At 41.3% G+C, this 27156-nt stretch overlaps 1 protein-coding gene and 1 long non-coding RNA gene across 2 annotated transcripts in view; one reads left to right on the top strand and one right to left on the bottom strand.

The window, feature by feature from the left end:
* Nucleotides 1-26854, top strand: part of LOC120722285 (eukaryotic translation initiation factor 3 subunit H) — a 59761-nt gene extending 32907 nt beyond the window's left edge. Inside the window, exons 3-8 of the mRNA XM_040013214.1 lie at nucleotides 3718-3885; nucleotides 8575-8674; nucleotides 11444-11593; nucleotides 21485-21605; nucleotides 25960-26092; nucleotides 26570-26854. Coding sequence (XP_039869148.1) covers nucleotides 3718-3885; nucleotides 8575-8674; nucleotides 11444-11593; nucleotides 21485-21605; nucleotides 25960-26092; nucleotides 26570-26664 — 767 coding nt within the window. The 3' untranslated portion in view covers nucleotides 26665-26854. The remainder of the gene's footprint in view (nucleotides 1-3717; nucleotides 3886-8574; nucleotides 8675-11443; nucleotides 11594-21484; nucleotides 21606-25959; nucleotides 26093-26569) is intronic.
* On the bottom strand, nucleotides 14197-17219 carry LOC120722287. The gene is made up of 2 exons (XR_005693396.1): nucleotides 16937-17219; nucleotides 14197-15157 (listed from the first exon to the last, which is right to left on the bottom strand). It is a non-coding gene; the product is annotated as an uncharacterized LOC120722287 (long non-coding RNA).
* Nucleotides 26855-27156: the final 302 nt, after the last annotated feature.

The raw sequence follows: 27156 nt of genomic DNA, 5'->3' as shown, positions 1-27156 counted from the left end.
CCTACAAGCTACAGGGGGAAAGACACTATTGAGACGGCGTTTCTTTCGTTATGGAGGCTGCTCCACTCTTTTGAAATTCCGAGTACTTCAGATATGATTTCTTAACCTTCTAAAGATCAGTGACTTTTCACTTGAGTCTTAGATTTCTGCTCCTCTGTTAAAAAGAACCTCCCTGTAAATGCTTCTCAAGGATACTTAGACTTTTGACCAACCTTTTCATTTTAAAGAAAACGCTGAAATCCACCCTTGAATCTAAACTGTAATATCGACTGCAGAAAGACCCACGGACTTTGAAGTTGTCCTGAATGCCTTATAGATCAACTCGTTTGACAGAGATCCAAGACGAGTGATTGAGAGTGACACGTTTTAACATTCAGCAAGGCTCGATGGTGTAAAGTCACGCTTTAAACAACAGACCGTTTTAAGTGGTGTCGCGCCAACACATGTTCAGCTCTAGCAGCTTTTGAGATGAGAGATGAGATGAGAGAGCCTTTATTTGTCAGTTGCTGGTCTTTTGCCCACAACCGAGATGACAGACCTTGCCGACCGTACATACAATACACAAACATCACATTGGGGAGACAGGTCAGGCTAGGTAGCGAGGAAAAAAAACATTGAAATGTGTAACACAATAGGATAATACAGGAAATCACAGATATCAACACACCATAACACAATAAACACAGACAAGCAACATGGGAAAGTGTTCCAGTGTGTACATCTGATCTGGGACCGCTGCAATCTTCGACTGCGCCTCCAACTTACCCGATGTTCACATCAGAGGGGAGGTAAGCGTTGGAGGTGGCATTGGATCCGGGGTAGGGAGGGTGATGCATCAGTGATTGCTTATCAGTATCAGTATATGTATGTGTTTGCGTGTCCATAGTTCAGCGGAGACAGTGTCCTTCGCCCTGCCAGGCTAAGTAAACAGTCTTCCAGCCAACCCAGGTGGCCTTGCATGGAATGGGAAGGAACAGACTCAACACAGTCGTTATCAGGGAGTTTTTCTTCGGCTCCAGCCTTGAGCCCACAGCTGGCACCGAAGGGGTAGCCGCATTATGATGGTGATTTTTCTTTTGCAACACCTCATGAGAATTTCAAAGCTGTTCTTTAACATTCCGACACTGGTCTCTCAATCTCCCGTTGGAGAACTGCGAGCTTCCCCATGATGGTATCAAACTTGCGTTCCGTGGTGTTGACATTCTTTTGCTCAGAGAACCGATTCTGAGAACTCACGACTGCAGTCAGCTGTTCCACGATGTAATCCAACTTTCGCTCAAAGGTGTTATTCTGAGCAGGCCTCTCCTTGATGTAACCCAATATACGCTCAGAGGTGTTATTCTGAGTATTCACGGCAGCTGTAAGCGTCTCCAAGGTCTTAACCATGCTGCTCTCAATGAGCCCGTTCTGAGAAGTCGCGCCTCGTCCCATCGTTTCAATCCCAGCGGGCAGCCTTGGGGGGGTTTGAACAGCCAGTTCCGCTTTCTTAATTCTCCGATAAGCCAGGGCCAAGCCAGCTCCGATCAGCAAGAACCCTGTTATCATAGATCATCATATTTTTTTTAATTTATTTATTTATTTTGATGACGACCTTCTTAAACCATCACTTAAGAAGATCATCACCAGTTGTTTAAATCTGCAATACAGTCATAAGGAATAGGAAATATGTGCTGAAAGCAAAGTCCCGATTGAGCTGCATATTGGACACAACAAAGATTAGAGTTGCGAACTAGGAATTGAAGGTGGTGTTGAGTTAGGGAGGAGAGATGGCCAATTGGTTTTCCTGCCTCTGTTGTCAATCGCCCAGCCTTTAGCTTTTGTATCAGAGACAGATCACTTTGTACACAATTTCCCTGCTAATGATAGGGTGCTGGGCTGGTGCATGCCTCAGTGGAGCCTAAAAGGTAAGTACCCATACTGATGGGCATAGAAGTGCACAGACAGATGCTGTATTTAGGTGGCAGGCTGCCTTGAGCTCTGTGTGTCTTGGAGTCTGCTACTAGCCAGCCCCCGAGCAGAGCCACTCTCCAACAGACTTATTATCTGTCCATCACCATCACTCCCTCCTTTCCTCACGCTCTTTTTTTTTTTTTTTTTTTTTTTTTTTTTTTTTTGCTTCTCCTGTTACCCTTTTCTCCCACTCTGTTTTAATTCTCACCTACTTCTTATTTGTCACCATTCAGTCAGAATTAAAAACTTGAATGTTATAGACACACATTTTAGAAACACACAAACACACTTGCAGATGCTACCTGAAATCTCCACCTCTTCCTATGATTTGTACCAGAATTGCTACAGTCTCCCAATTTCTCTCTCAATCTTCATGTACTGCATCTTCCTCTATTTCTCTCCTACTTTCTCATCTTCCTCCTTCTGTTTGACTCTGCTTCCTTTTGTCTCACTGACCATGTCAAACACTAAATAAAAGGGAAGATTTAAAGGATAGACTGTTACGTCCAGTTCATCAATTCATGTATGGGGCCACAAAAAGAGTCTGTTCCCATCCACTGCTCCAAGCCAAATGTTAAAATTCAGTTCAAGGAGAACATTTGATTGATTATTTTCTTTGTTTTGTTGCAAGAAACGGGTTTGTGGGAGGTTTGCTTCAAGAAAACTTGAGATTAATGCAAATCAGATGGGGTCCCTTGCATCGCTTTGGATTTTAGTGATTCAGAAACCTCAGTGTTTTTAACACTCCATGAACTCTTGGAGCTCAGCTAATTACAACCAAATGAAATGTTAATATATTTTGACTTTGGCTGATCTCTGCTTTACATAACCTCAACTGCCAGGGGTCAAATTCTGACCATAAGGCAGAAGATAAAAAAAGAAGTTCACCCATTAAAAAAAAAAAAAAAAAAAAAAGTTGTTTTCTTCCCTGCCTTATTTTTCTTTGTGTGTTCCCTCTCATCCCACTTCCCCTCTTTAACACGTTCCCTCCATTTCAAGTGTCCTTCATTTTTCCCAGCTTTGCTCTTTTTTTCTTTCCCTTTCTGCTTTTCACCCATGCCTCTTTTCAAACCGCTCCAGTTTGTTCTTGCTAACAGCCCCAGTAGGAGAAGGATGTGCTCTACAGACTGGGGTCTAGGGGGCCACAGCTGCCCAATCACAAACTGATTTATCAACCTCCTCCAGCCAGCCTGCATAGAGATACTGTTTTGCTTGCTTGCTTTGGTTGTTACTTACAGCCAGCGAGGCAGGTTGTTTGTATTTGTGGCTGTGCATCCTTAGGATGTGTCTGCCATAATGAAATGGCTCTCCCCAAAATGCATCTTGCCTTCTCTCTGTTAGCTTAAGCCTGTCTGTGTCTCTGTCCTGCCGTTCTCTCCCCAGTACGATGTATTAACTGACATAAGTAATGAAAGGCTGACTGGTGAACCCAGCTGATGTTTGTTTTAGAAATCTCCACCACAGCCACTTGATAACAGAAGATGAAGCTTTTGTTTTTCCTCAGTTTCATTGAATTCGTCCTTCACATCCTGGTTGCTCTTTTTCTTCACCATATTTATCATTTTTCTCACATCTCCTCTCTCCTATTACTCCCTCCCCTTGTTTCATACACCATGTAGAGTTCCAGATGGAGAACAGATATTCACAGTTTCAAAAAAAAAAGAAGCTGATTTCAGTGAACTGATTTTTTTTTTCCTTCTTCTTTGTCCCATTTCCCTGACTTTCCCCTCCCTTCCTCTCTATTTCTTCCTCTTTCTCTGCCTCTAGTCCAGTACCAGATGGAGATGATGCGTTCTCTGCGTCACGTCAACATTGACCATCTGCATGTGGGCTGGTACCAGTCCACCTACTATGGCTCCTTTGTCAGCCGAGCGCTGCTCGACTCTCAGTTCAGCTACCAGCACGCCATTGAGGAGTCAGTAGTACTCATATATGGTGAGTAGTCCTGTACAGAACACGGCGTAAAGACTGTTTTGTTTTTGTTTTTTTTTTAAATCATTTTGTTTACTTTTGTTTGCAAGTTAAGACCAGAAATTGGCAAAACATCAAATATATTTTACTATAGATGAACAGACAGAACATTACAAAGAATTTGAATATAAATAAAAAAGATTCATGGTATAGATGTTAAATTAAGAATTCATCAATTTAAGTATAATTTACTTATTATACTTTTTCTCATATTCTTTCATACTTGCACTGGCGGTGGATGCTCATATTCAATTTGCATAAACATTTAAAGAATAAGAGCAGCTGAGCCTAAAGTTCAGACTGTTCAAAACACTTGATCTCTGATATTTTGTTTCCTTTTGCTCCGTATGATGTCAGTGAGAGTGGGTATCTCTAATGTGTCAGGTCCACAGCTGTGACTGAGTATAAAAGCCCCCACGAGAAGAAATCTGCCTTTAAAGTAGGGGAATGAAAGCTGAAATGGCTTATTTCGCACAGTGGATAAGCCAAATTATTTTGAACCTTTAATAATGTAAAGCTGCCCTAGTGGGGTTCAAGAATTAATATAATTGGAAATTTGCATAATAGGTCCCCTTCAAGTTTATGTTGTGTGTGTTTTTAAGAGCCACAATAAAGGTGTAAATTTTGGACTGTCTGTTGCTGTTACATTAAAAAAAAAAGTTGTATTGATAATGTGATATCAAGCCAAAAGGAGAGAAGGGATCCACTGCTGTATTTGTCACATGTCCTAAAGCCATTCAAACCTTTCACAGGGCACCAGTACTGAAAGAGACTCATGCTGGTGGAAAGTCATTCTAGTAAAGTTGGCTCCACAAAGTACTGCTGAGTCCTCATGAAATAAAGTAAACACAGCAACATCAAAACACTCACCCTAGGCCTGAAAGCAGAAAAGCTTGCTTAGTTTCAGTAAACATGGTCGTTATCTGTTTTCTTTCTCTTGCACCAAAATGGTGCCTCTACAAGAGAGTTGATTACAGTCATTTATGCTTCATTGTCACTCAGGTTTCTGCCATGATTAAACAACCACATGTCAAATTTAGTCTCTTTAATCAATAGGTATCCAAGAATAGGACTGCCACTGAGAAGTCTTAAGATATTTTGCTGCGGTTCACTTTTAGAAACGCAGCAATAAATCAGTCTGACAGATGTAGGAACAGATTAGTGGAGGTAAGCACAGATGTTTAAAAAAACAATCTAATTCTAAGCGTCATGTGCCTGGAATTAGATTTTTGTTTCAAGATGGATTTCTGCAAGTTCTGCTTTGTCATCAAGTCTATATCATCAAGGAGACTGACGATTATTTATAGAGAGTTTTTATTTTTGTGCACATCTGCAATAGATGTGCACAACTTTTGGCTTTTGACCTTACAATAAATTCTGCTGATGCCGTGGTCTGGAACTCTTGTGAGGGAAGGGCGGGCTCGCAGAAGACTGGATTAACTATGTAGCCTGTAGCTGCTAACATGAGACCAACAGGCATTATGTGGGTTCACCTGCTTCACAGTAAAAGCCTCTAAAAGCTCCCCGGAAATGCTGAACCACCCCAGATGGTGTAAGGATTTAAATGACAGCAAAACATGACAGAAAATGAAAACCTGTCACTACTTAGTGAAGTGTTAACTTCTTAGTGTCTAAATAAATGAAATTTTATTGCCACACCAAGTTCAGAGGGAGCATATTAATACATTACATGGATAAGTGGACAATGAAATGGATGATAATGGCGATCGTTTCGTCGTTCCTGTCAGAGTGCTGCTGTTTTCTTTTATCCATCCATCCATTATTTTCCACTTATCTGAAGTCAGGCTGTGGATGCAGCAGGTTAAGCAGCGTATTCAAGAAATCTTTCTCCCCAGCCATGTTCCCCAGTTTCTCCTGGGGGATCCCAAGGCATTCCCAGGCTTGATAAGAAATCCAGTCACTTGAGCAGGTTCTGGGTTTACACTGGGTTGTACGCCCAGTCAGGCGTGCCCAGTCGTCATCCAAACCAGATGTCCGAACCACCTCAGCGGGCTCCTTTCGACATGCCCTTGACAAATTGCCAGGGCGTGTCATTTGTGCGTCCGTGTGATCCTGGGAAGTGTGTTGTCCAAGGCTTTTGTCACAGAGGTGGGACCGGACAGTGAGCAATTTAGAAAATTCTAAAGAAACCGATTGTTTAGAGGTGATTAACCTCACCAGCGAGCATCTGATGGCCAGGCCTGCCTCCATGAGGCCTGAAAACTAGCATGGATCTGCTACCCTGTGGGCCCACCTTCTGCAGAGGCAGGCATTGGTGTGAGCTGCAGATTGGGCTGGGCGGTAGGCAAAGGCAGGGGTGTTGGTGTGTGGACCCTAGACATTACAGAGGACATGGACCAACACATTAAACTTTTCTAAGCTGAGGAATCAAATATAGACACTGTCAGTATGCCACACTGTGTCAAGAAAGTATTTCCTCTCTGTATTGCTCATTTTGTAATATACAGAGTTTTTCTCCCTCAGGTTTATGAACCGAAAAATAAAAGTAAAGTCAGGGTGACACAAAAAGACTCACAAGCTCACTGAACTTAAAACAGTCTTTCATTAAAACCGTTCACAGTTTATCCAGTTACTTAAAGTCTAGAGTCAGACAATAAAGAGGACTGTAGTTTAAAAAAAATCTCAGATTTAGGAAAATAAATGTATTCTGTGCAGGGAAATTGCTAATGAAAACAACTTTGAATTTCAAGGTTTAAGTAATGCTGACTGTCGAGGAGCTCTCCCTGCCCTGTTCTGTCTCTTTAGCGTTACTCCTGGGTTGTGTTGTTTTTAGATTGTAGACACTCAGTATTGACAAAGATTAAATTTGACCATTTTAAACATGCAACCCTCTGATCCAGTCATCCCAGAAAGCCATTTAGCCAAGCAGTGAGCGTCCTCTCATTCCAAAGGAGTGCGCTGTTATGTCAGTCAATAATGCAGCGCTTAACAGATCACAGTGCCTCAAAGGAATTGACATTATATCTCCGTTTAAAGTCAAAGGGAAAGAAAATTGATTTCCTTTTTTTTTTTTTTTTTTTTTTCCTTCTGTTTTTCATTAGCTCACCGTTCATTTTACGTCGATTAAGGAATCAATCCCGTGGCCAACTGGCGGCGTTAATGGCTTCTGTCCAGTGACAGCACAGAGTTAAAGCTGGTTGTTAAACCAGTTGTTTGAATGTGTTCAGTGCAGTGACTGTCTTATATGAGGTGAAAAATTGAAGAGGTTAAGATGGACCAACGCAGAGCTAAGCAGCAGCAGCTCTGTGCAGTTTCCTTCTGTGTATTTGCAAAAATAAAGACAAAAGTCTAACAGTTTACTGCATATTGACCAACAGAACTGATGTATAAAATCATGTGTGTACCACTTGGCACAGATTAGTGTCTGTGGGAAGGAGAAGATAAAGGTTCAGTGTCCAAATTCACGAGGCTTCTGGGGCTTCAGGCTTGATCATGCAAAATGTTAATTAAGCCATCAGGCTTCCTCTAAGTATAGGATGGTTATCTTTAGTGAACTGTTGCTATTAGCAACCACTCTCAGTGGAGATGACCACATGAACTGAACTAGCTAAGTTGTAGGTAAAAAGGGGGATGTAGTTAAGACCCATTTTCTGCAGGTAATCTGAACAGGAAGTGAACTTTGTTTTTTCTTATTTGCTGCTTTTACTTTATTTTAGTGTGTTGAATTGATTTTTATAACAGAAGCAATTTTGTAAGTGCTCTTCTTTTTCCTACTTTGTATGCCAGTACAAGAATAAAGTTTTCCATCCCGAAAATTGGGGAGAGGACATACTGACGGAATCTGAGAATTCCCTGAGTCATTGTTATAATGGCTTATCTGCAGATGAGACACTTTTAACAGGATCTTTTTGTTCCTCATATTTTCACTTTGGGGACATGCACGTTTTTGGCTCAGTTTGACTGTATTAATCTGTAAACTGTGGCTTTTCTTTAGAGAGGTGTAAAAAGGAGTCTGCTGGAAACCACATTTCAGAGTTATTAAGGAGAATACCGTGCATTATGATTAAGCTACTGTGGCCTATGATGATGGCGGTCACAGTGCAGAGACACACCACTCTTTTCCGTGCATGGAAAGGAAGCTAATTATTATTGTTGACATGTCATGCTAAGTTGCTTTTGCAAATATAGTGCTTAACTTTGGCTTTGGCTTAATAGCAAGGCAAGCCTGTCAGTTCTCTGAAAATTAATCATTAGGCTTTTTCATTTATGAAAATTGTAAAATTTAAGGGTTTTATGATTCTCGGTGCTGAAAAATTGGATATCATCCTAGTCCGTGTTGTACATTTTGAAACATCCCTGTTTTATCACTGTATTCAGGGTGAATACTTTTCACGTCTTTAAGGGGGAAAGAAAATCAAAAAGAAAAAACAATCCCTCTCTCACTCAGGATTTCACATATAACAATATGAGTCGTGAAAGCAATCTATGTCAAAACTGTGTTCAATAAATAGAGCTGTCGTGAAACTTCCAAAATGCGTCCAAAATTGCATTGTTGTATTTATTTATTTATTTGAAATGGGCAAAATGAAAACCATGAGTTTGTTTTCTGCAACCCATATGATTTAAGATGGTTATTGCAGGTTTTTTTTCTTCTTTTTTTAAAATCAAGCTCTCACCTCTGTCTCATTCTAGATCCTATAAAGACGGCTCAAGGCTCCCTGTCTCTCAAAGCCTACAGGCTTACCCCAAAACTCATGGAGATCTGCAAAGAGAAAGATTTCACACCTGAGGGGTGAGTAATTCAGGACCAGAACACACAGCGGGATACTACTCATGCTACTACTTTTACTTTGTTGACCATGCCCACACAGAAATGCAGATATTCACAGATAACTATATGTATACACATGAGCTGCTATTGCTTATAGGAATTGAGAATTATTATTATTATTATTATTATTATTATTATTAGTGGGGGGGGGGGGTTTTTTCACAGTTCCAATTCTGTTTATTCAATGGATGCAAATATGGCCTTTGCATCCTCAGGGGAGGTATTTAGTAGCAGTTGAAGATGGATGCTGATGATGATGATTTATCATCTCGCCCTTGCCCGTCAAACAAATGTACCATGTTTACACTTTTTCTGACCCCAAGGCTTATCGTAATTGCTTTTAAATTGCTGCTAAAAACGTCTGTAATGAGGGGGACTATTTTCCTGGCAGTTCAGGGTGGTGCCGGTGCGGCAGTTCAGGGTGGTGCCGGTGCACCAGCTCCCACATGCAGAAATGCACGAGGGCGCAAACGCTCGGACAAATGCGAGCGTAACGGCCCAGTGGAGAAACACCGCAGGCTGTCCATTAAAAATCTTTAGATATACACTTTGAAATCCACTAAAAGCAAGCGTATTTGCAGGCAGTACGGCAATTTAACTGCATCATTTAATTTCCCTCTCTCCCAATTTCCTCTGTATTTCGCCACCTGTGTGCGTCTGCCAGCCACTCTGTTATTGACCCACTGTATTTGGCCCAGAGTCAGGATCCTTCTCATTTCTGCAGCTTTTCATTAGTTCCTATGATTTATTATAGCCCCAATCTGTAGCTATCAGTGTTCCCAATAAGTCCGTGATTGAAAGAGGGCAGCTCAGGGCAGGAAAGGACAATATCGCCACATTACAACAATCTCGTCTCTATCCTATTATTTCCAAAATAGACTAGAAATCTGAATATCAATAACATTTTCCCTCCTCCAAAGATGCAAAACTTCAAAAGTGTTTCATTTTTCCCCTCTGCTACAATGTGCAGTAAAAAATCAGCCTCTTTCATGTTGCTGTATTTGATGTTGCATAAGCTTGCATATATTGTGCACCTTTTTTTTGAAATGAAAGGCAAGGATAGATGACTGTTGAATAGGCTCATCCCTTTGAACTGCCCTCCAAGTCTGTCGGGCTATGAAGGCAGTGGTCAATAGCGTCCACTTCAACGCGAAATCTGAAGCTTCAAATTAGTCTGCCTGTGGAGTCAACCTTTTGGCTTTGTCCAGCGGGGCCCGACTTGTAAAGAGCGTGGCATTAAGTGTGCCAGAGTCTAGTATGGTTGAACAATTTGTCCTGCCTAGAATGTGCTGTCCTTCTGTTTCCTCATAGCCACCTTTTTATATCAATCTGGCGGCATTTGAAAAGGTCATCGAATGCAGGAAATGTTTTAAAGCCCTCTAGATTGATAATTGTGCCAAATCTTTAGCAAACAGTGTTTATATCATTATGGATTTCCTTATAGACTGCTGTTACCCATACTGACTCGGAGCCCGAGGCACCATTGTCGTCTTGCTTTTGCCTCCGAGTCCCCTCTTAAAGTTTGCTTGAGGTGCTGCTCTACTTAGAATGTAAAACAATATCTTTCAGAATAACTTAAAATCAGTGATGCTCCACATCCCTATTTATCACACAGACACGAATTATACAGCCCAAACATCTCTGTTTCTGGTACATTGCACACGGCAGATTAATGCAGTGAGTGTATTGATCTCATAACAAGCACAATGCATCTAACAAGGCAACATTAGACACATACAGACATTAGTTTGTAGCCCGTCCACTGTGTGCGAGTGACAGGCTGAGCCGAGGCAGTCAGTCAGGGTTATTAGATTTATGTGAGACATTAAGCAAAGATTGAAGTTCCATTTTGTGTTAACAGACCCCTGTTAGAAAGAGGGAGAGAGAGGTGCGGCTTTCAGCTCCCGAGGAGTTGATCAGGAATTAGTCAGTGCCTTGTGTGCTTGGCATAATAGCCCTCCCGCAAAGTTCATACTGGTTACTGTGGCTAACATTGCTATTGGGAGGCAATATGAACTGCTGAATCAATGACAGCATTTTCACATGTCAGCGTGTAACATGCATTATAATATTTTTCAATATTGCACAATACTGAAATGCAGCTTTTGTTTTAATAAGGAGAAACGCATGCTAACGAACACGAAAATTTGGAAAGAAGCCAGAAGCAGTAGCAGAGGAACAGACTAGAAAAACTGATTTCAACACTTGAATGCAAATGAGTCCCAGCAGAGCAACTATTAACCCCAAACCACCGTCTGTTCACTTAAAAATGTATTCGCAATTGCTATAGATCAGCTAAGACCAGGTTTGTTTTTTCTTTCTTTCAGGGTCTAACAGTTGTTTATTTTCCACTCTGATTCACTCTCTTTTGTGTCAAGGTAGCTGTCCCTTTAAAACAACTTAATGTTTCTAATAGAAAAAAAAATCCTGTAGTTAGTATAAACCTCTGACTGTGATTCAGCACAACAAAAAGAACAGTGGTTATCACACGGGGCCAGGCACTGAAGTCCATCAGGGTTCCCTTAGAAATCATATGAGATGTTTAAACACCCACCACTTTTTTGTTTGGCATCATTAATTTTCAGCCACATCATTGGGTCCATCACACTTCGAGTGAGTTTAAAGTAGAAAGATGGTCCAGAAAAATCCACACGAGAAATGTGAAGAAATGTGATTTCACCTTTACCTCCTGTCTCCCCTCTTTTCTTCTCTTTCTCTGTCTCTCTTTAGCTTGAAGAAGGCCAACATTGGCTTTGAACAAATGTTTGAGGAGGTGCCCATCGTCATCAAAAACTCCCATCTTATCAATGTACTAATGTGGGAGCTGGAGGACAAGTCCACGGTCGCCGACAAGCACGAACTGCTAAACCTCTCAAGCAGGTCAGACATGAGCTCATGCAGCCATTTACCACAAGGGCCCAAGGCCAGACACCTCGGTTGTAAAAAGGCAAATAAGATATTGGTGGACTACACGTTTTTCTCAAGAGGGGAAGTTTTTCTGGATGTTTTTTTGAAGGGTTATCAACATATGTTTCCTAACCTTTAGTGCGGCTTTACTTTTATTATCTATTCTCATGCCCGCATTGCAGTGTGAGTGCTTTGGTTTTCTTCCTGATGTTGTATATACATTTTTTTTTTTTTTTAATTCCCAGATTTAAAACCCTGTGTTATGGTTTCTTTTCAAGTTTCAAGACTCCTGTTTGCAAAGCCGACAAATAGCTAATCTTACAATGCAAATGAAAAGATCTGTGGGACATCGTAACTGCAGGACGTTTTTCAATATTTCACCTTAATGGCTCAATAAGGTCATCTGAAATTCGTACCATCTCTTTTCAGGCTTTGTGTAAAATCTACAGTCAAACAGAGGAAAAGTGGTTATTGATGGAAATTCTTTCAGCCCACACAATCCAGCTCTGAGCAAAGTGTCACCTTAGTTTGATTTCTTTGTACATAGTCACCATAGTACACTGAGTACTTATCTACTAAAGAATGCAGGTAGTTCTTAAAATCATCTTACAAGCTTTGAAGCCATATTGAGGGTATCTCTTTAAGCTTGCAGGCTGCTTCAACAGACATGACTTAAGGCTACTTCTAAATTAAAATTGATTTGACATTAGCGAACTCTTGGGCATTAATCTGTGTCTTCTCAACTGTTCCAAAAGCTGCTAGATTGAATGAAAGAATAAGCAGTTTATTGATGCATTCTGCCTTTTGCGTACCCTCCCCAGGGCCACCACACCGGATCTCCTTACATCCACTTCCATCTCCTATACTTGGGTTTAGTACTAGTTGAGAAATTTTACTTGGTATAATAATATAGATTTATGTGTTATTGATATTATACATATCAATATTATTACATTTTTATTATTGCATTGCAGTGTTTAGGTCAGATGGCTCTGACATGGTTGAACATGGAGATGATTCATTCATGAGGAAAAGGTCAGATACATTGAGGTGGATGCACAGTGTCTACTGTCCCTATTCCAAATGTTGGGAAGTTGGGAAAAATGTAAATAAAAGCATAAAGGAATGAACTGCAAATTTTGGGTAGTAACACGATTTCAGGTAACACGACTGGACATAAACAAAAGAGCTTGTTAGAGTTTCACAGAAGTAAAGATGTACAGCAAACTCCAAAAAACTGCATCTATAAACACATGGAGCAATTTCATAATAATGTCCCTCAATGTAAAAGTTTGAAAACTTTGAATAACTCATCCTCTTCAATATATAATCTCACCAAATGATTCAAAGAATCTGGACAAGTCTGTGTGTAAGGGACAGGGATGGAAATGTTGGATGCTCATGAGCTTCAGGTCTTTGGGCAACACTGCATTTAAAAACAGGTGGGGTTTTGTCATGGAAATCATCACATGGGCTTAGAAGCACTTCCAGAAATCAATCAAGTTCAGTCTCAGTGATCCAAAGATGACGCTATATATGAACATGGTCTAGAAACACTGCCTTCTTCTCTGACCCAAACCTATTTAACCCTGGAGAACCCATGCGGTCGGATCCGACCGCATGGGTTCTCCAGGGTTAAAATGGACCTGGACAAATCCAAATTTCAAATTTATTTTGTAAACATGCTTCGCCCTCTGCACTGAAGAGCAGAGGGACCGTCCAGCTTTTTATCAGCACTTTTATCGTGCCTGTGAAATTGGCAGCTCGGCACCATCCGTGCTTAAAGGTGTATACAGGTTTTAGAGCAACATGTGCTCATATCAAGTTTGTAGGGAAGGTCCTGCATATTTCACCCAGAACATGCTTGACTGCACACTGAAGCTATGATAACAGCATGGCTTCATAGTAGAAGAGTCCAGATGCTAATGTGGCCTGGCTGCGATCCAGACCTTTCACCATCTGAAAACATTTGGCACATTATGAAATGAGCAACATGGCAAATAAGGCCAAGGACTGTTGAGCTGCTAGAGCAAGAATAATCAGACGGACAAGAATGGGACAATATTCCTCTGCTAAAAGTCCAGCAGCTGGTCTCCTCAGTTCCCAGACTGTTGTTGAAAGAAAAGTGGGTGTTACACACTGGTAAACATGGCCCTGTCCCAGCTTTTTTGGGATGTGTTGCTGCTGTTAAATCCAAAATGGCCTTATTTATTTATTTATCTGAAAATAGTATATTTTCTCAGTTTAAACATTGCATTTGTGTTTTATTTATATTTCACAACTTTTTTTGAAATTGGAGTTGTAAGCTGGAAGACAAACTACACCAGCAGCCTTAATAGCATAAACAACTGTGTCCCTTTCCACCCATAATAGCCTTTTGGAAATAATGGGGTTTTATGTTGTGCTGACAAAAGTTACGAGAGAGGACTTTTAAATGGGATTATTTTCTTCTTTTTATGTTATTTGGTATGAAGAATATATATTTAAAAAAAGAAGGAACAAGTAATCAAACCAATTCCTTTACCTTTATTCTAAAATAACTGGATCGTACCAGATAGTAGGTGCTACATTTTGGGGGGGGGGATTTTGTAAATTGTTCCAATCACTGCCCACAAATGCATTCCAGGGCACGTCTGACCACTTATCCGATTTCCCAATCCTGTACCTTTTAGGATGGAATTGGATGTTTGATTGAGAGATTCACTCTAAAACTCGGTCCGGTAAATGCCACATTTTAAATGTCACAGCCTATTTATTCCAAAATGTCTTCAAAAGCAGGACCTGCCATCAAACTTTGCCTACCATCACTAATGAGCACAATATGAACAAATATCACCCCACCATATCAACTCACAGCCTGGCTCTTTAAGTCTCGCATTTATATCTCAGAGGCACTCAGCATCAGTCTCAGGAGAATTTATCAGCAATCATTTATGGAGATAAATCGCTGCAAGTGGAGCAACAGCTGTGAAGCTGCTAATCAAAAAGCTTCCCAGGGGCAGGTGTGAGAAATTAGCACAATAACGACTCAAAGTGCTGATTTACACACTGGCAGCGCGCAAAACACTGTGCTCACTTGCACGCTGCGGCGAGGCACATCGGGAGTTGTTGTTATTCTCCTCAACTGTGTCCTTAAACGCAAGTATGGCATGACTTAAATGAGGCCTCATGCAGGCAGACATGTAGGTTCCATGAGCATGGCCAACAGAGGCAGGCAGAAACCCCAGCAATTTTCTTCCAAATTACTAAATAGAGTGAAGGAGAATGGCTCACTATTCTTGCATATTGTTCCATTTTCCAAGTGATTACTCTGAAGTTGAAGCATAGCTTTTGATATCGCCCAAAACGGAGCAGAAGCAGGATGGCCCTCCCCCGTAGGTTTTTCGACACAACCGCCGATGGGATGTCTGGCAAGATGAAATTGTTTCCCCGAAGTTGTCAGATTGCTGCACAGCTCTGCCCTCGTATTGGATTGTAGCGCTCCATCTCTCTACATCTTCTGCTGACAGCCCCACCCTTTTCTCCTCATTTCCACCCCTTTGAAAAAAAAAAGGGGGGGGGGGGAAAAAAAGAAGAAAAAGTAAACGATAATGGGTTTTATTTAATGTTTTTCCTTTTGTCTCATTTTCCAATCTGCGGTCCCATTTGTCAATGTCATCTATGTCTAACGCTGAGAGAGTGCAGTTTCACTCCAGCAAACAGGGTTCTTCTTACCACAGATGATGATGTTGATCGTGGTGATGGATTGTATGAATGTAAATTCATCTATGTAGCCTTTCAACCCCCACAGCCCTCTTGAAATACCCATGTTTGCAATGTTATTAAAACTAAACTACATTTTGGGCCTTTTACAAGGTCTTCACTCATGTGTAAATTTCCCATTTAGTTCATTACCCCCAGTATCTGTCTGATTAGTGTATTTGGCCTCCTGCCTGGACTCTTTTACTGTTGGAAAAGTGAAAAATATGTAAACATATTTTCTCTGATATTAAATTACCCTGATAAGTTTTCGGTGAGTGGGGGGGAGGGGAGAACTTTTAAGGCTTTGTGTGCTATAGCTGCTGATGCAGGTGAAGAGAAATAACTGGAAATAGGGTCATGAGGCAGGTGTTGACAGAAGTGTCTGTGTGAATGAAATGATCTGCAGAAAAATTTGACCCTTGACACACAAACTTGATCCATCGAGATGGACTATAAGAAGAGGTATTTTTGAACAAAAGCCAATAATAGATCCTTCTCTTAAAAGGAGACGGAACTGAAATAATGATGATGGGCAGGAAGCAGTGAGGGATGGAGAAAGGTATTCAGTCACATAAGGTTTTAAATTTGTGCCAAAGCTAACATTCATCTTTTTCTTTTTTTTTATATAACTGAGACAATGCTGTGCGCGTACGTTGGGGAAAAATCTTTTTAGATTTATTTCGAGTCCTCTTTAAAACAAATTATTCCGCTGGCGGCGCAAGCCAGCAATCCACATTGTGCTCGAGTCCATCAGTTAAAAAGACTCCATCAGAATAAAACGCTCATTCTAAGAGTGGAAGTCATTTCCTTGGCAGCTTTGTTAAACAACTCCCCTCTGAACTTTCAGTTTTAGTGAATGTCAGCCAACTTTTGCTCACACAACAATGCAGGTTTGTCCTCTTTTGTCCTGGGCGAATACAACCCTGTGGACACAGGCACTCCTACTGTACACTGTACTGTCCTCCACTGAACTTGACAGAATCGGCGATGGTGCGAAATCCCTAGATAGACTTTGATTTCTAATTCAGTATTGATTGCAAAGCTTGCTGATGCCTCTGAATAATTTAACCCTGTGGAGTTTATGGCCAGACGTTGTGGAGTGTGGGATACATTATTCAGCGTGCAGTTGTAGCAACTTTCTGTAACTGGTAACATTCAGTTTTCGAGTGTTTGGAGAAGACACGGAGCAGTTATGCGGTTTTTCTAGTATGGTCAGGGTTTTGAAAACAGAATATCAAACTGAACATGCTCCAGTACACTAAACTAGTTATCAGACACACGAGACACTGATGCAGTTGGAAGCTCAAAGCTCAGTAAAGGAAGTCTGTGGACTGGGAGTGAAGTTTTTTTTTTTAGTCTTTGATAAAATAGTCCTTTTAATTTTTACTTGTCAGTTTCTCGTTTTTTCATTTGTTACATAAGCTCTCCAAAAATCTTGCAATTTCACAATCAGGGACAAAAGACATACAAACTGATAAGAAATCCCACGAAATTGCAAGTCACTCTTACTCCCCACCGGCACACAGTAAAGCTCACAAACACACACTCAGTCCAGCTCAGGCATTTGACACTTACATAAACGGCAGATGTTTTGAAGGATCCTAGGTGGATTCTTTCGCATATATTATTCATGCGCACCACACAAATTAGCCACCATATTGCTGGATGAAATAGCTTTAAATGGGCTCTCGTCAGCGAGAATCAATTCTGACACAGTCAGAGGGACGCAGTAGGGAAGTGTTATGCTGAGAGTTGGTCCTGGGCCATCGGTTTGCATGTTTACAATGGAGGGTTGACAAACTGATCACGCAACAGTCCTCACAGGCAAACACTACTGTACTGGAAATGGTTCAGGCCGTCCAGATTATGGAAATGGCTTTGAAGTTAGTGGAAATTTTACGTGTTTTGCATGATGGCTTTAAGTAGTTTGATCTTTCTGAAACCTGTTCAGCTTTTTCTAACTAAAATTCTGAATAAAGGGCAGTATGCAAGCATTTAAGTAGATTATCTAATCGCTTATATTAACGCACGCCTCATGCAGATGCAACAGTATAATACGGATAGTGTCACAGATAGTTAAGGCATGTGAGAATAGCACTATAAATCATCGTCAGCACTGTTCATATAATTATCAGCATGCCTGTGGTTAGTTGCATTAATTTTCTCTCGGTGTGCATATTTTCATGTAAATATAATTAAGGTGTTTGCAGTTAATGGAAGGCGATGGTAAACCAAGATGATCACGATGAGTCTTTAGAATGTGCATAAATTTCCAAAATGTATTACTGCTTAACTTTATGCAAATACTTATTGTCCTGTAGTTTCTGTTCTGGTGTGCACTGTAGCCGCAGACCTGATATATTGTTCTGTATGTTGCTCATGCTTTAATATAAAACCTGAAAACAGAGCTTGCATGCAGCAGTGAAACTGTAAATTTTCAAATATGAGAACTACAGTATTTTTAGTGTTGGACTGTAATTTTATGTCATCTGTTGCTTGCAAAGCAGCGCCGTGACAGGAGAAACTTTTCCTCAGTATGCAATTACTCCAGACAAAAATTCAAAACCACTTTATGCACATTTATTGCTTTATGTAAGCCATACAAATTATAGCCCCTCTTTACAAACCGAGTTTACAAAGTGCTTTGGCAAACAAACCAAATAATACTCAGAAGGTAAAATCAGACGGCCAAACATTAGAGCCAGAAGAAATGGATGCAATTAAGTTAAAGCTTTGCTAGAATTAAATTAGCAAGAATAAGGATGCAAAATGCATAAGAGATGATGAGAATAAACGATAAATACAAGCGGAAGATTAAAGTCAAAGGAAGCACAAACGACTAAATAAAACAAGGTGGTAGCCAGTAATGGACTGTGAAAGACATCACCTAACAACATCACATAAATGCAAGTTTATAAATATGTTTTTAAGAAGATGAGGAGATTATTATGGATTTTTCAAACCAGGTCTCCTCAGGCAGGTCACGACCAAGAGGGCCTGGCGCAAGCACGGCAACCTTTAGAATAACGCGTTAACTTTTTGAACAACGAAAGGTATCTAGGACTGCAAATTCAGGTCAACATATGATATGAAATGTACTTCGAGGCCAGAACCAGACTTGCTTTAAGGGCAGTCAGTAAAATAAAAAAAAAGTATTATGAACATGTACCGGAATCCATTGGAGCAAAGCCTCGATTGGGGAGATGTTATGTGTGATGATCCCTCTGCTAAAGCCATCAAGAGGCCTTAGCTTCTGCGAATGGTTCGAGGGGTTTTTATGTGCTCACCAAAAATGGCGGAGTTGTATTGCAGACAAGGGGCTGCTATAAAAATATCTCTGTATTAAGAGAGTCACAATTCACAGTACGTGTCACGACAAGCCATTAAGTCTAACTCTCTGCAGATGCCCAACCAGACACGGATCAAGGCAACAGCACAAAACCATTTCTAAATCTTTAAGTGTTGCTTAGAGCGTAGTGACCTCTGTAATTGTGAATACACCAGTACTCCTAATATGACCTGGTGGTTTCAAACTGAGTTACCGAGTCAGCCAGTCCTTGGTCGTAGTGGTGACCAAAACCCAGCAGTCACAACAGCTAGTTTAGAAATCCTTTGGCGAAATGAGAAAGCCTGCTAAAAGGACAGCCCATTCAGCAACCCTCAATTTAGACCTCTGTGCTAGAGTAGGTAGATGGAGACCAACTGAGTAAAAGGCACAAGACAGCCTTGTTGGAGTTGGTCAAACTGCATTTAAAAAAACTCTGAGAAGTTGAAGAAAAAGATTCTCTGACCTGAAAAGTCAAAATCTGAAATAACTGGGCAGGGCTCCAAACAAGTCTAAAAGAAAACACCGGGTATTTTATAAACTGCACAAGTAAAGGGATCAGAATACTCCGACATGACTGAGTGGGTTTCATTTGAACTACAGAAAGCTGAAGAATTGAATATGAAATAAATATGCACAAATTGTTATGGGAAATGTATGTGGCTCAGGTCAATTATGGTTACAGTGGAGATTGTTTCTGTGGTGTCAGTGCAGATATAGTGAGTTTAAGTGGGTTTAGGCTCAAATTTAAGTTGAGACGGTAATCTCTTTTTCTTGGCTTTCAACAAAATAAACAGATTGTGACGGGCTGAGAGACAAATATTGATTCCTTTAGAAATTGTTAATAAAACTCAGAGCAGAGAGGAATGTAACTAAAACCATTCAAAGCACGCTCCAGTCTTCCCACACACTAACATATTTATACAAACGCACAACAGTTACATCAGCACAAGTATGCACACTGCCAAAACATACACGGTTTTGGCAGTTCTTACGGGTATAGCTGTCATTTAAATAAACACTACGAATCTGTTTTCCCACAGTACATACTGCATTATGTAGCACCCAAACATTCATAAATGAAACAATACAACTCGGAAGTACAAGAGGGATACAACTTGAAGTAGAGCTCTGCAGTCTTGTGAAGGTTGAACTTAAGAAGGTAGCGAGACATCCTGTTAAAAATGGAGCTCATGGGACGAGAGGGAAGTGGAATGCTGGTGGCGCTCTGTTTTGAGTCTTGTCAGCATGGCAGCATTGGAAAAACATGAAGGATGTGACGACATCACAGAAATGTGTAGGAGAGGGGCATGAAGTAAGGTCCCCAGGACCTGTACCAAGTACTGTCCAAACCTGGGATCACAGGTGACTTTCAGGTCATGGGTCTCGAGAGCAACACACTTGGTAGGAGGTGAAAGGTCAAAGATTAAGTCGGGATGGATTCAAAGACCTTGACTTCTCAAAGCTTGGAAAGTTTTAGATTCATAGTGGTCAATTCTTGACAGGAATAGTTGTCTTCTGATTTAGTGTCAAGAAGGAAGTATGCATCTAAGGTTTTTTTTTATTTATTTATTTATTTTATACCATTTTAGTTGATTTGGAAGAGTTGTGAATCAGCCAAATAAATACCTTGTGTCAACCTGTGATCTGTAGAAGACGCTCTGTTGGCAAAGCTTTAGGCATAAAAGAGGAGGGATCTTTAAAAAAAAAAAAAGAAAAAGAAAAGCTTATAATTGGCGCTGGATCAAGTAACCCTGAATTCTCCTGTAGTTATGCTGCAATAGGCCTAGGCTGCTGGGAGCTTCCAGTGATACAATGAGTGTTACTTCTTCGCCTACCTTTTTTCACTCTGTGTTTATAAATCACTGCATTTAATCATTAGTTAAGCTCTGCCTCTCTTCCACAGTGTGTCTTCTGTCCTGTCTTCCTCTCCTCACCTGATGCCTGCCTCTCCCTTAACCTGGTTCTGTCAAAGGTTTCTTCCTGTTAAAAGGGAGTTTTTCCTTCCCACTGCTGCTAAATGCCTTCTCATAGGTCTTTACTTTACAATATGAAGCGCCTCGAGGTAACTGCTGTTTTGATTTGGCACTGTATAAATTGAATTGAATTGCACTGGATCTCAGCTCAGGAGGCTGCTCAGGTCATCCACAGGGGAACATTTCCTTGGCTCCACCTGTCAAAGTGTACCGGAGCAAGACACTGGAACAGCAAATTCCTCCTAAGGCCAAATGAAGCAACAAGTCTTTCACCCAGTCAGTCATAACTTAGCCCAACTTGATAGTTTTGTCAGTGGCACTGTCTTATTTGAAGTGTTCTTCTTGCAATGAGCAGGTGTCAAACACACTGCTAGTAAGGAGCAGGAGCTAAATTCTCTAGCATATCTGTACAGCTCATAACAATAAAGGCGATGTTGCATATCACATTACATTTAGAAGGAGCAGCAACAATGAGGAGCCTATTATGTCTGAGATATGTGTAAACTTACTGAAGAGCCGTCTCCTCGTACTTGCAGTTTGTCAGACCTGTGATTCTCCACACCAACCAAGCCAGTTAAACACGCCAGTGCTGTACACTGATGCTTTCTGAGGTCTTTCCCTTTGTTTTGTTTTGAGCCTTCATACTTATCGCACATAACTAAGAGGTTACAACTAAAAGTTGAAATTAAATATGGATTAGTGTGAGCTGTTAATTTAAAGAGATTTTTTTTGTGGAAAGGTAAAAACATTTCACTGAGGTTCACAAGTGCTGTTGACAGTACAAAAACCTGTTTGAGTGACACGCTGTCAATTTTGTTCCAGCAACCACTTGGAGAAGAGCCTTCAGCTCCTGATGGACAGAGTGGATGACATGAGCCAAGACATTGTCAAATATAACACCTACAGCCGCAACCTGAGCAAGCAGCAGCAGCAGAAGCACCAGGTAACTCTTGAATGCATGAATGCACCGTGACACACACACACACACACACACACACACACACACACACACACACACACACACACACAGAAACAGATGCACCTACAGCCACAGTCTCAGCAGGAAAACAGCAGGTAGATTTCTGTCAGACATGGGCACAACCAATTGCAGCTATAATCACAGCAGGCAAGCAGCAAAAGCACCAGGTATCAAACACACCCCCACACACGCACATGTAGGAATATGGTCCTGCAGGCTTATACGTGTACATACTGAGGAGTCAAAGCAGGAACTACAATGTAAAAATGTTAAATAAGTGTCCTAGGTTCTGAGGAGGGATCAAGCAAGAAACGCTACCATATTCATGTTAAGTCGGCTCAAAATAATTTGGATTGAAAGCGCAGGATCTTCCGGTTGGATCTGGTAAAGTTCAGTTGTGTTGCTGAGTGTGATTTTGAGTCATGTTCACGCTGACTTTCATCCCTGTGTGAAAAAACACAGCAGATTCTCGTGCACGTGATGCAGTTGTCATTGTAGAGGTTCAGACACAGAAAGCAGGGGGACAAAAAGATGAAGAATAAAAGATGAAACTCGTGTCACAAGTAGATTCAAGCAGAGGCACCGAGATCAGTTTGAAAGTGATTTCTCTTGTCTTGAGTTTGCACCAATTAGAGAATGACTAATGTTAATTTTGCAATATCTGTCATAGTGTTATCATCAGTCACCTCATTTCAGTTACTGCTGTAGATCAGCAGATTTTCAATTTCAGGCACCGTCATCCTCATCCTCCTCCTGTCAAGGAAGAGGTAATGTCCTTACTCACTGTAATACAGTCACAGCAATATTTCTCTTTAGGTACTTAAGAAAAGCAGGTTCAGAGGTTATGGAAAGCTGATACATATAAACCGAAAGCTGGCATTAGTAAACTGAGCTTTTCATCTGAAGTGAAAATCCTCTGTTTATATTTGTTGTCTGTAACAGCGAGACACATCACGAACTCAGACTTCATTTAAAAGCGTTTTGCAAAACACAAGCGCACTGTGACAAATGTACTGTGTGTGTAAAGGCTCACAGATGCACACACCACCTCCAAGCACGAACTGGAGGCACGAAGCAAACCAGAACGAAACGCACTTGCACACAGACACACACAGAGTGAGCCTCATACCATCTGCAGCTACAACCTCGTCCAGATGCATCATAAACATCCGGCAAAACATGCTATTGCTAACAGTCAGCGACTCTCACGGGCGCGCTGCTTGGGAAAATGGAAGAGCGGAGGCACAGGTGACTCACTAATGTGCGCACAAACGTACACCCACGGTAAAACCGGTCGCGCTATTTTGTCATTATTTTCAGCAAGTGGAAATGAGAAAATGTCTGAGGTATTAATGGCGATTGGGGCTGACTCATCAGCTTCTTGGCCGACAGAAGAAAAAGCCAGAGCCAAGTTCACAGTCATTAGGCAGACCTCACAACAATCGTGCATCGGTGACCACAGCTCGTCCTCAGTACGCACACAACGAAAACGCACTCCTAGATTTATCCCCACGTATCCCCGGGCTATTCACCCACACTGCAGCCATTATGATCCATCATCCTCCCCACACTGACCTCCCCATCATCTCCAGCTCCCCGAAGCCCTGTACACCCCTATACCCAGACTCTCGTCATACACAATATCACACAGATGGGGCCTTTAATGGTGTCACCTTTTTTCACGTTTCACATGAGTCTCGACAATGAACAAATAACGCACAGAGAAGGAGAAAGCGCGCCTCTGTTAAAACCTTTCAGACATCTGCAGTATTTGCTCCATGTAATCTCGTGCTATTGACCCTGCTGCTTCCCGGACAAATGGAACCTTATTAATCATCATAGAAAGTTGCAAAAAGGCGTTCTGCTGAGAGGGCTCCATTTTTCATTTATAGCCCTCTGAATTTAGAAAATATCAGGTTCCCAGGAACAGTCTGCAGCCAAGTTAGTCTTTGTAACAGGAAATGTACATCTCACTTCTTTTAATTCATTCATTTTCTCTTTTTTCCCCACATCTGTTGAAAGCGAGGCGCACTTTTAAAGGAGGTTAGTTATGGCGCAGTGTGGTAATCATATGAACTGAGGAATTGTCATTTATGGTTAACGATAGAAACGAAAGGGCTCCGATTAAAAGGTTTAACGTTATGTTATAGCCATGTAATGATTTTGTAAAAATTTAACAGAAAGCAAACACATTCAGCTAAATTTAAGAGAGACTGCATTTGGAAGCAAAATATGCTCAAAATGAAAATGAAGCCCACTGGGGCTTAGGGGGGCGTCTTTGGTAAAAATGACCTTTGACCTCTCGGTTAGGTTGGCGAAAGTCAGATGAGACCAGATAAAGCGCATGGTGAAGCAACAGTAATGAGACGTGGAGGTTGATGGAGCCCACTGGAAATGCAGAGCATGTAAAAGCATGCCGGAATAATTTATTTATTTTTATATATATTTTAAAAAAACCTCAAAGATGGACCTTAGCTGACGGGACGAGAAGATAATTAGGCCTAAGCTGAAGAGAACGAGAGCACTGACACAAGCAGAAAGACGATTCTCAGCTAACAAGCGGCTCCAAATACCACAATATTCTCCGGAGAACAACTGTAAATTCATTGAAGGTCAATCCAAAATTCATTTACATGCTTCAAAGATTAATTTGTGGACATAATTAAGAGTCCCATTTCACCACATGGAGCAACAGTAAAATATTCTGTACCCTGCCAGACTCTTTATAGACGCTCAAATATTAAATTATTATATTCGATCTCTGTGGGTAAATAAAAACCAATTCCTTAATTGTGTTTAAGAGCACCTATTTTGCACACACAAACATTGTGCTCTGGAAATGAGCTCGCCTCATGATATTCATTGTCAGACATATTTTCTGACAAACTCGGCACTCATGGCAGGAAAAGAAGCCATCATATCTACTGAGAGCATAATGTGGTTTATAATAAGTAGAATTTGATCCTGGTCTGTGCGGACCTCTACTTATTATACCAAAAATGAAAATATTGGGCTGTCATAATGAAGCTTTACTCAGGAAAGCAGCACAATGCCAGAAAGGCATGTTCCCCAGCTGGGAGCACAGTGGTTCCAGCAGTTTTGCTGTAGTGGTGCTTTGGAAAGCTTGTGAAGGTTGAGGGTAAAATGAATATAGGAAAAATAAAATTCAGAGAAATCTGTCTGCAGGCTGTAAAAGAACTGCTGGGATAGGATTATTTTCTACCAAGACATCAAGCTCAAACATGAAGTCAAAGATACACAGTAGTCTAGACCCCATTTCAGTTCAGGCTTTGTAGTAGGACGGCTGTTCCCACACACATCACATAGAACTTGACAGAGATTGAGCAGTTTGTACAGAAAAACTGGGTGGTTGGGGGCGTGGCAGTCAAAGGTGCTTCTATTTTGCTGACTTAGCAAGGGTTGCTTGTTTTTGTGCCACACTTTTTTTTTTTTCTTGGTAGGAAAAATTACTTTTTAAGGCATTGTATATCTATATGGAATACTGAGTAAGTTGAAGCATAAGAAAAAAAAGAGTTGTTTCTAGAATTTGCATACAATTATGCATTAGCATTTTGATTACACAGTCATGCTGCGGTGCAGTGGCAGAGAAGTTTTATTTAAACAAATAGATATATTTTTCATTTTCATATTCATATTGTTTATCTTAGCAATTTTTTCAGCTTCAATCAACCATACAGGTGCGTTGTGGGATGTGGTTGAAGTCACTGCTCCCACTCACTTTTTATTCCTTTCTTTGACACAACCACTTCTTCCACCTGTGTGTCTGTCTCTCTCTCCTCCATCTTGCCAAATTAAGAAGGCTTTTAGGATCTCCAGAGACCCAGCACCTCACTGATTTACCGACTGTCAGCCCCCGACAAATCACTCCATCCCTGTCAGCACTTATAACTCTTCTGTTACTCTCTGTCTCTTACATCTCATCTCTCATCACTATGTTTCTCTACATCTCACTCACCTCTTACTGTTTGCATCGTCTCTCTTACTTTGTGCTCTCCTCTTTTATTTCTGTCGTGTTACTTTGCATTTTCCTTGTTCTCACTTCACTTGTTTTTTCTTTAACTTTTGCTACTCCCACTCCTCCTCTTTCTCTGTTTCCCCTCTCTTTATGTTCTCATCCTGTCCTCGTCATCTCCGGCCCATCCCGTTCTCCCTTTCTGTCCACTTTTTTTGATTTCTTCCCTCAATTCCCAACCCACTTTTTCCATTCGCAATCTATCTTTTATTTTCATCCTCTCCTCTCCCGTGTCTGCCGTCACTAATGCCACGCCTCTCTGTCTCTGCATCGCTCCCTCCACAGTACCTCCAGCGGCGGCAGCAAGAGAACGCCCAGCGCCAGAGCAGAGGGGAGCCCCCGCTGCCTGAAGAGGACATCAGCAAACTATTCAAGCCCCCCCAGCCGCCACCACGCATGGACACGCTGCTCATTGCAGGTATGCACGCAAACACACACTCACACATCCTCCGAGTATAGTCATGACTCTCCATGACCACTGTAGAGCTCCCTCTCCACCCCCCTCACCCCTCCCTCCAAACTCCATCAGCCGCCTCTGCTCCCCTCACAGGAGCTCAGGTTCTGTTTTGTAATTATCTCCGCCATTATCTCGAAATTACATTAATTTAAAGTTTATTGACTCAATCTCCATCTCGACCGCCCCTTTTCCCCGCCGCCGTCTCACGCTGTTCAGCTCTCCTCCGCCTCCCGACAACATTCTGATCCTTCCGTTTACTCCGACTCCACACTAATTCACTGTTTTGCTGTGCTGCTGTTTTCTCTCCCACCCCCGCCTGGTTGCGTGCACCATCTGTGTACATGTGTGTGCGTGCGTGTTTGTCTGTACGTTTCTGTGGGCGCGTGTTTGTGTCTTTTGTATGGGGGCGTGTGGATGCATGTGGTTACACTCCAACAGGGCAAATTAACAACTACTGCCAGAATGTGAAGGAATTCACCTCGCAGAACCTCGGGAAGCTGTTCATGGCAGAGGCTCTCCAAGGCCACAACTAGAGGAGAGACAGAAGGAGCAAGAGAGATGCAAACCCACCTTAATGATGCCCACAGGAGCAGTCTTCATTTTCATTTTTTATTTTTTTTCCTCTGAATTTATTTGTTGCTTTTTTATGTCTAGAACCACCCCAGACACAGAATTAACTTTGAACACTTGGTTTTGATTTAAATAAAAACTCTTGCATCTCAACATCTTCTCCGTCTCCTTCGTCTGTTATCGCAGTCGAGCTGTCTTTTGCTTTTGATGGAAATTGCAATTTCAGTTTCACTGTACAAAGATGATTGGTTTTGTACAGAATGTTTTTGTGCAGACTATTAATATGTGAGAACGGAGCTCTGCTTGAAAGTACAAACTAATTCCGCAGTACTTTGAGTTGTTTTTGCCACATGCTTTTCATCCGCAGTTCAAACATCAAGCAGGTGGAACCAATTATCAGTGGGTTCGCCTCGTGTTGGCGCACGTGGTGGGAAAACGACATTTTTTCATGTAAA

Source organism: Simochromis diagramma, unplaced genomic scaffold, assembly GCF_900408965.1.
Source record: "Simochromis diagramma unplaced genomic scaffold, fSimDia1.1 OVJJ01000618.1, whole genome shotgun sequence".
Classification (NCBI taxonomy): domain Eukaryota; kingdom Metazoa; phylum Chordata; class Actinopteri; order Cichliformes; family Cichlidae; genus Simochromis; species Simochromis diagramma.
The sequence above is the reverse complement of the archived record's forward strand: the minus strand, read 5'-3'. Positions and strand labels throughout refer to the sequence as shown.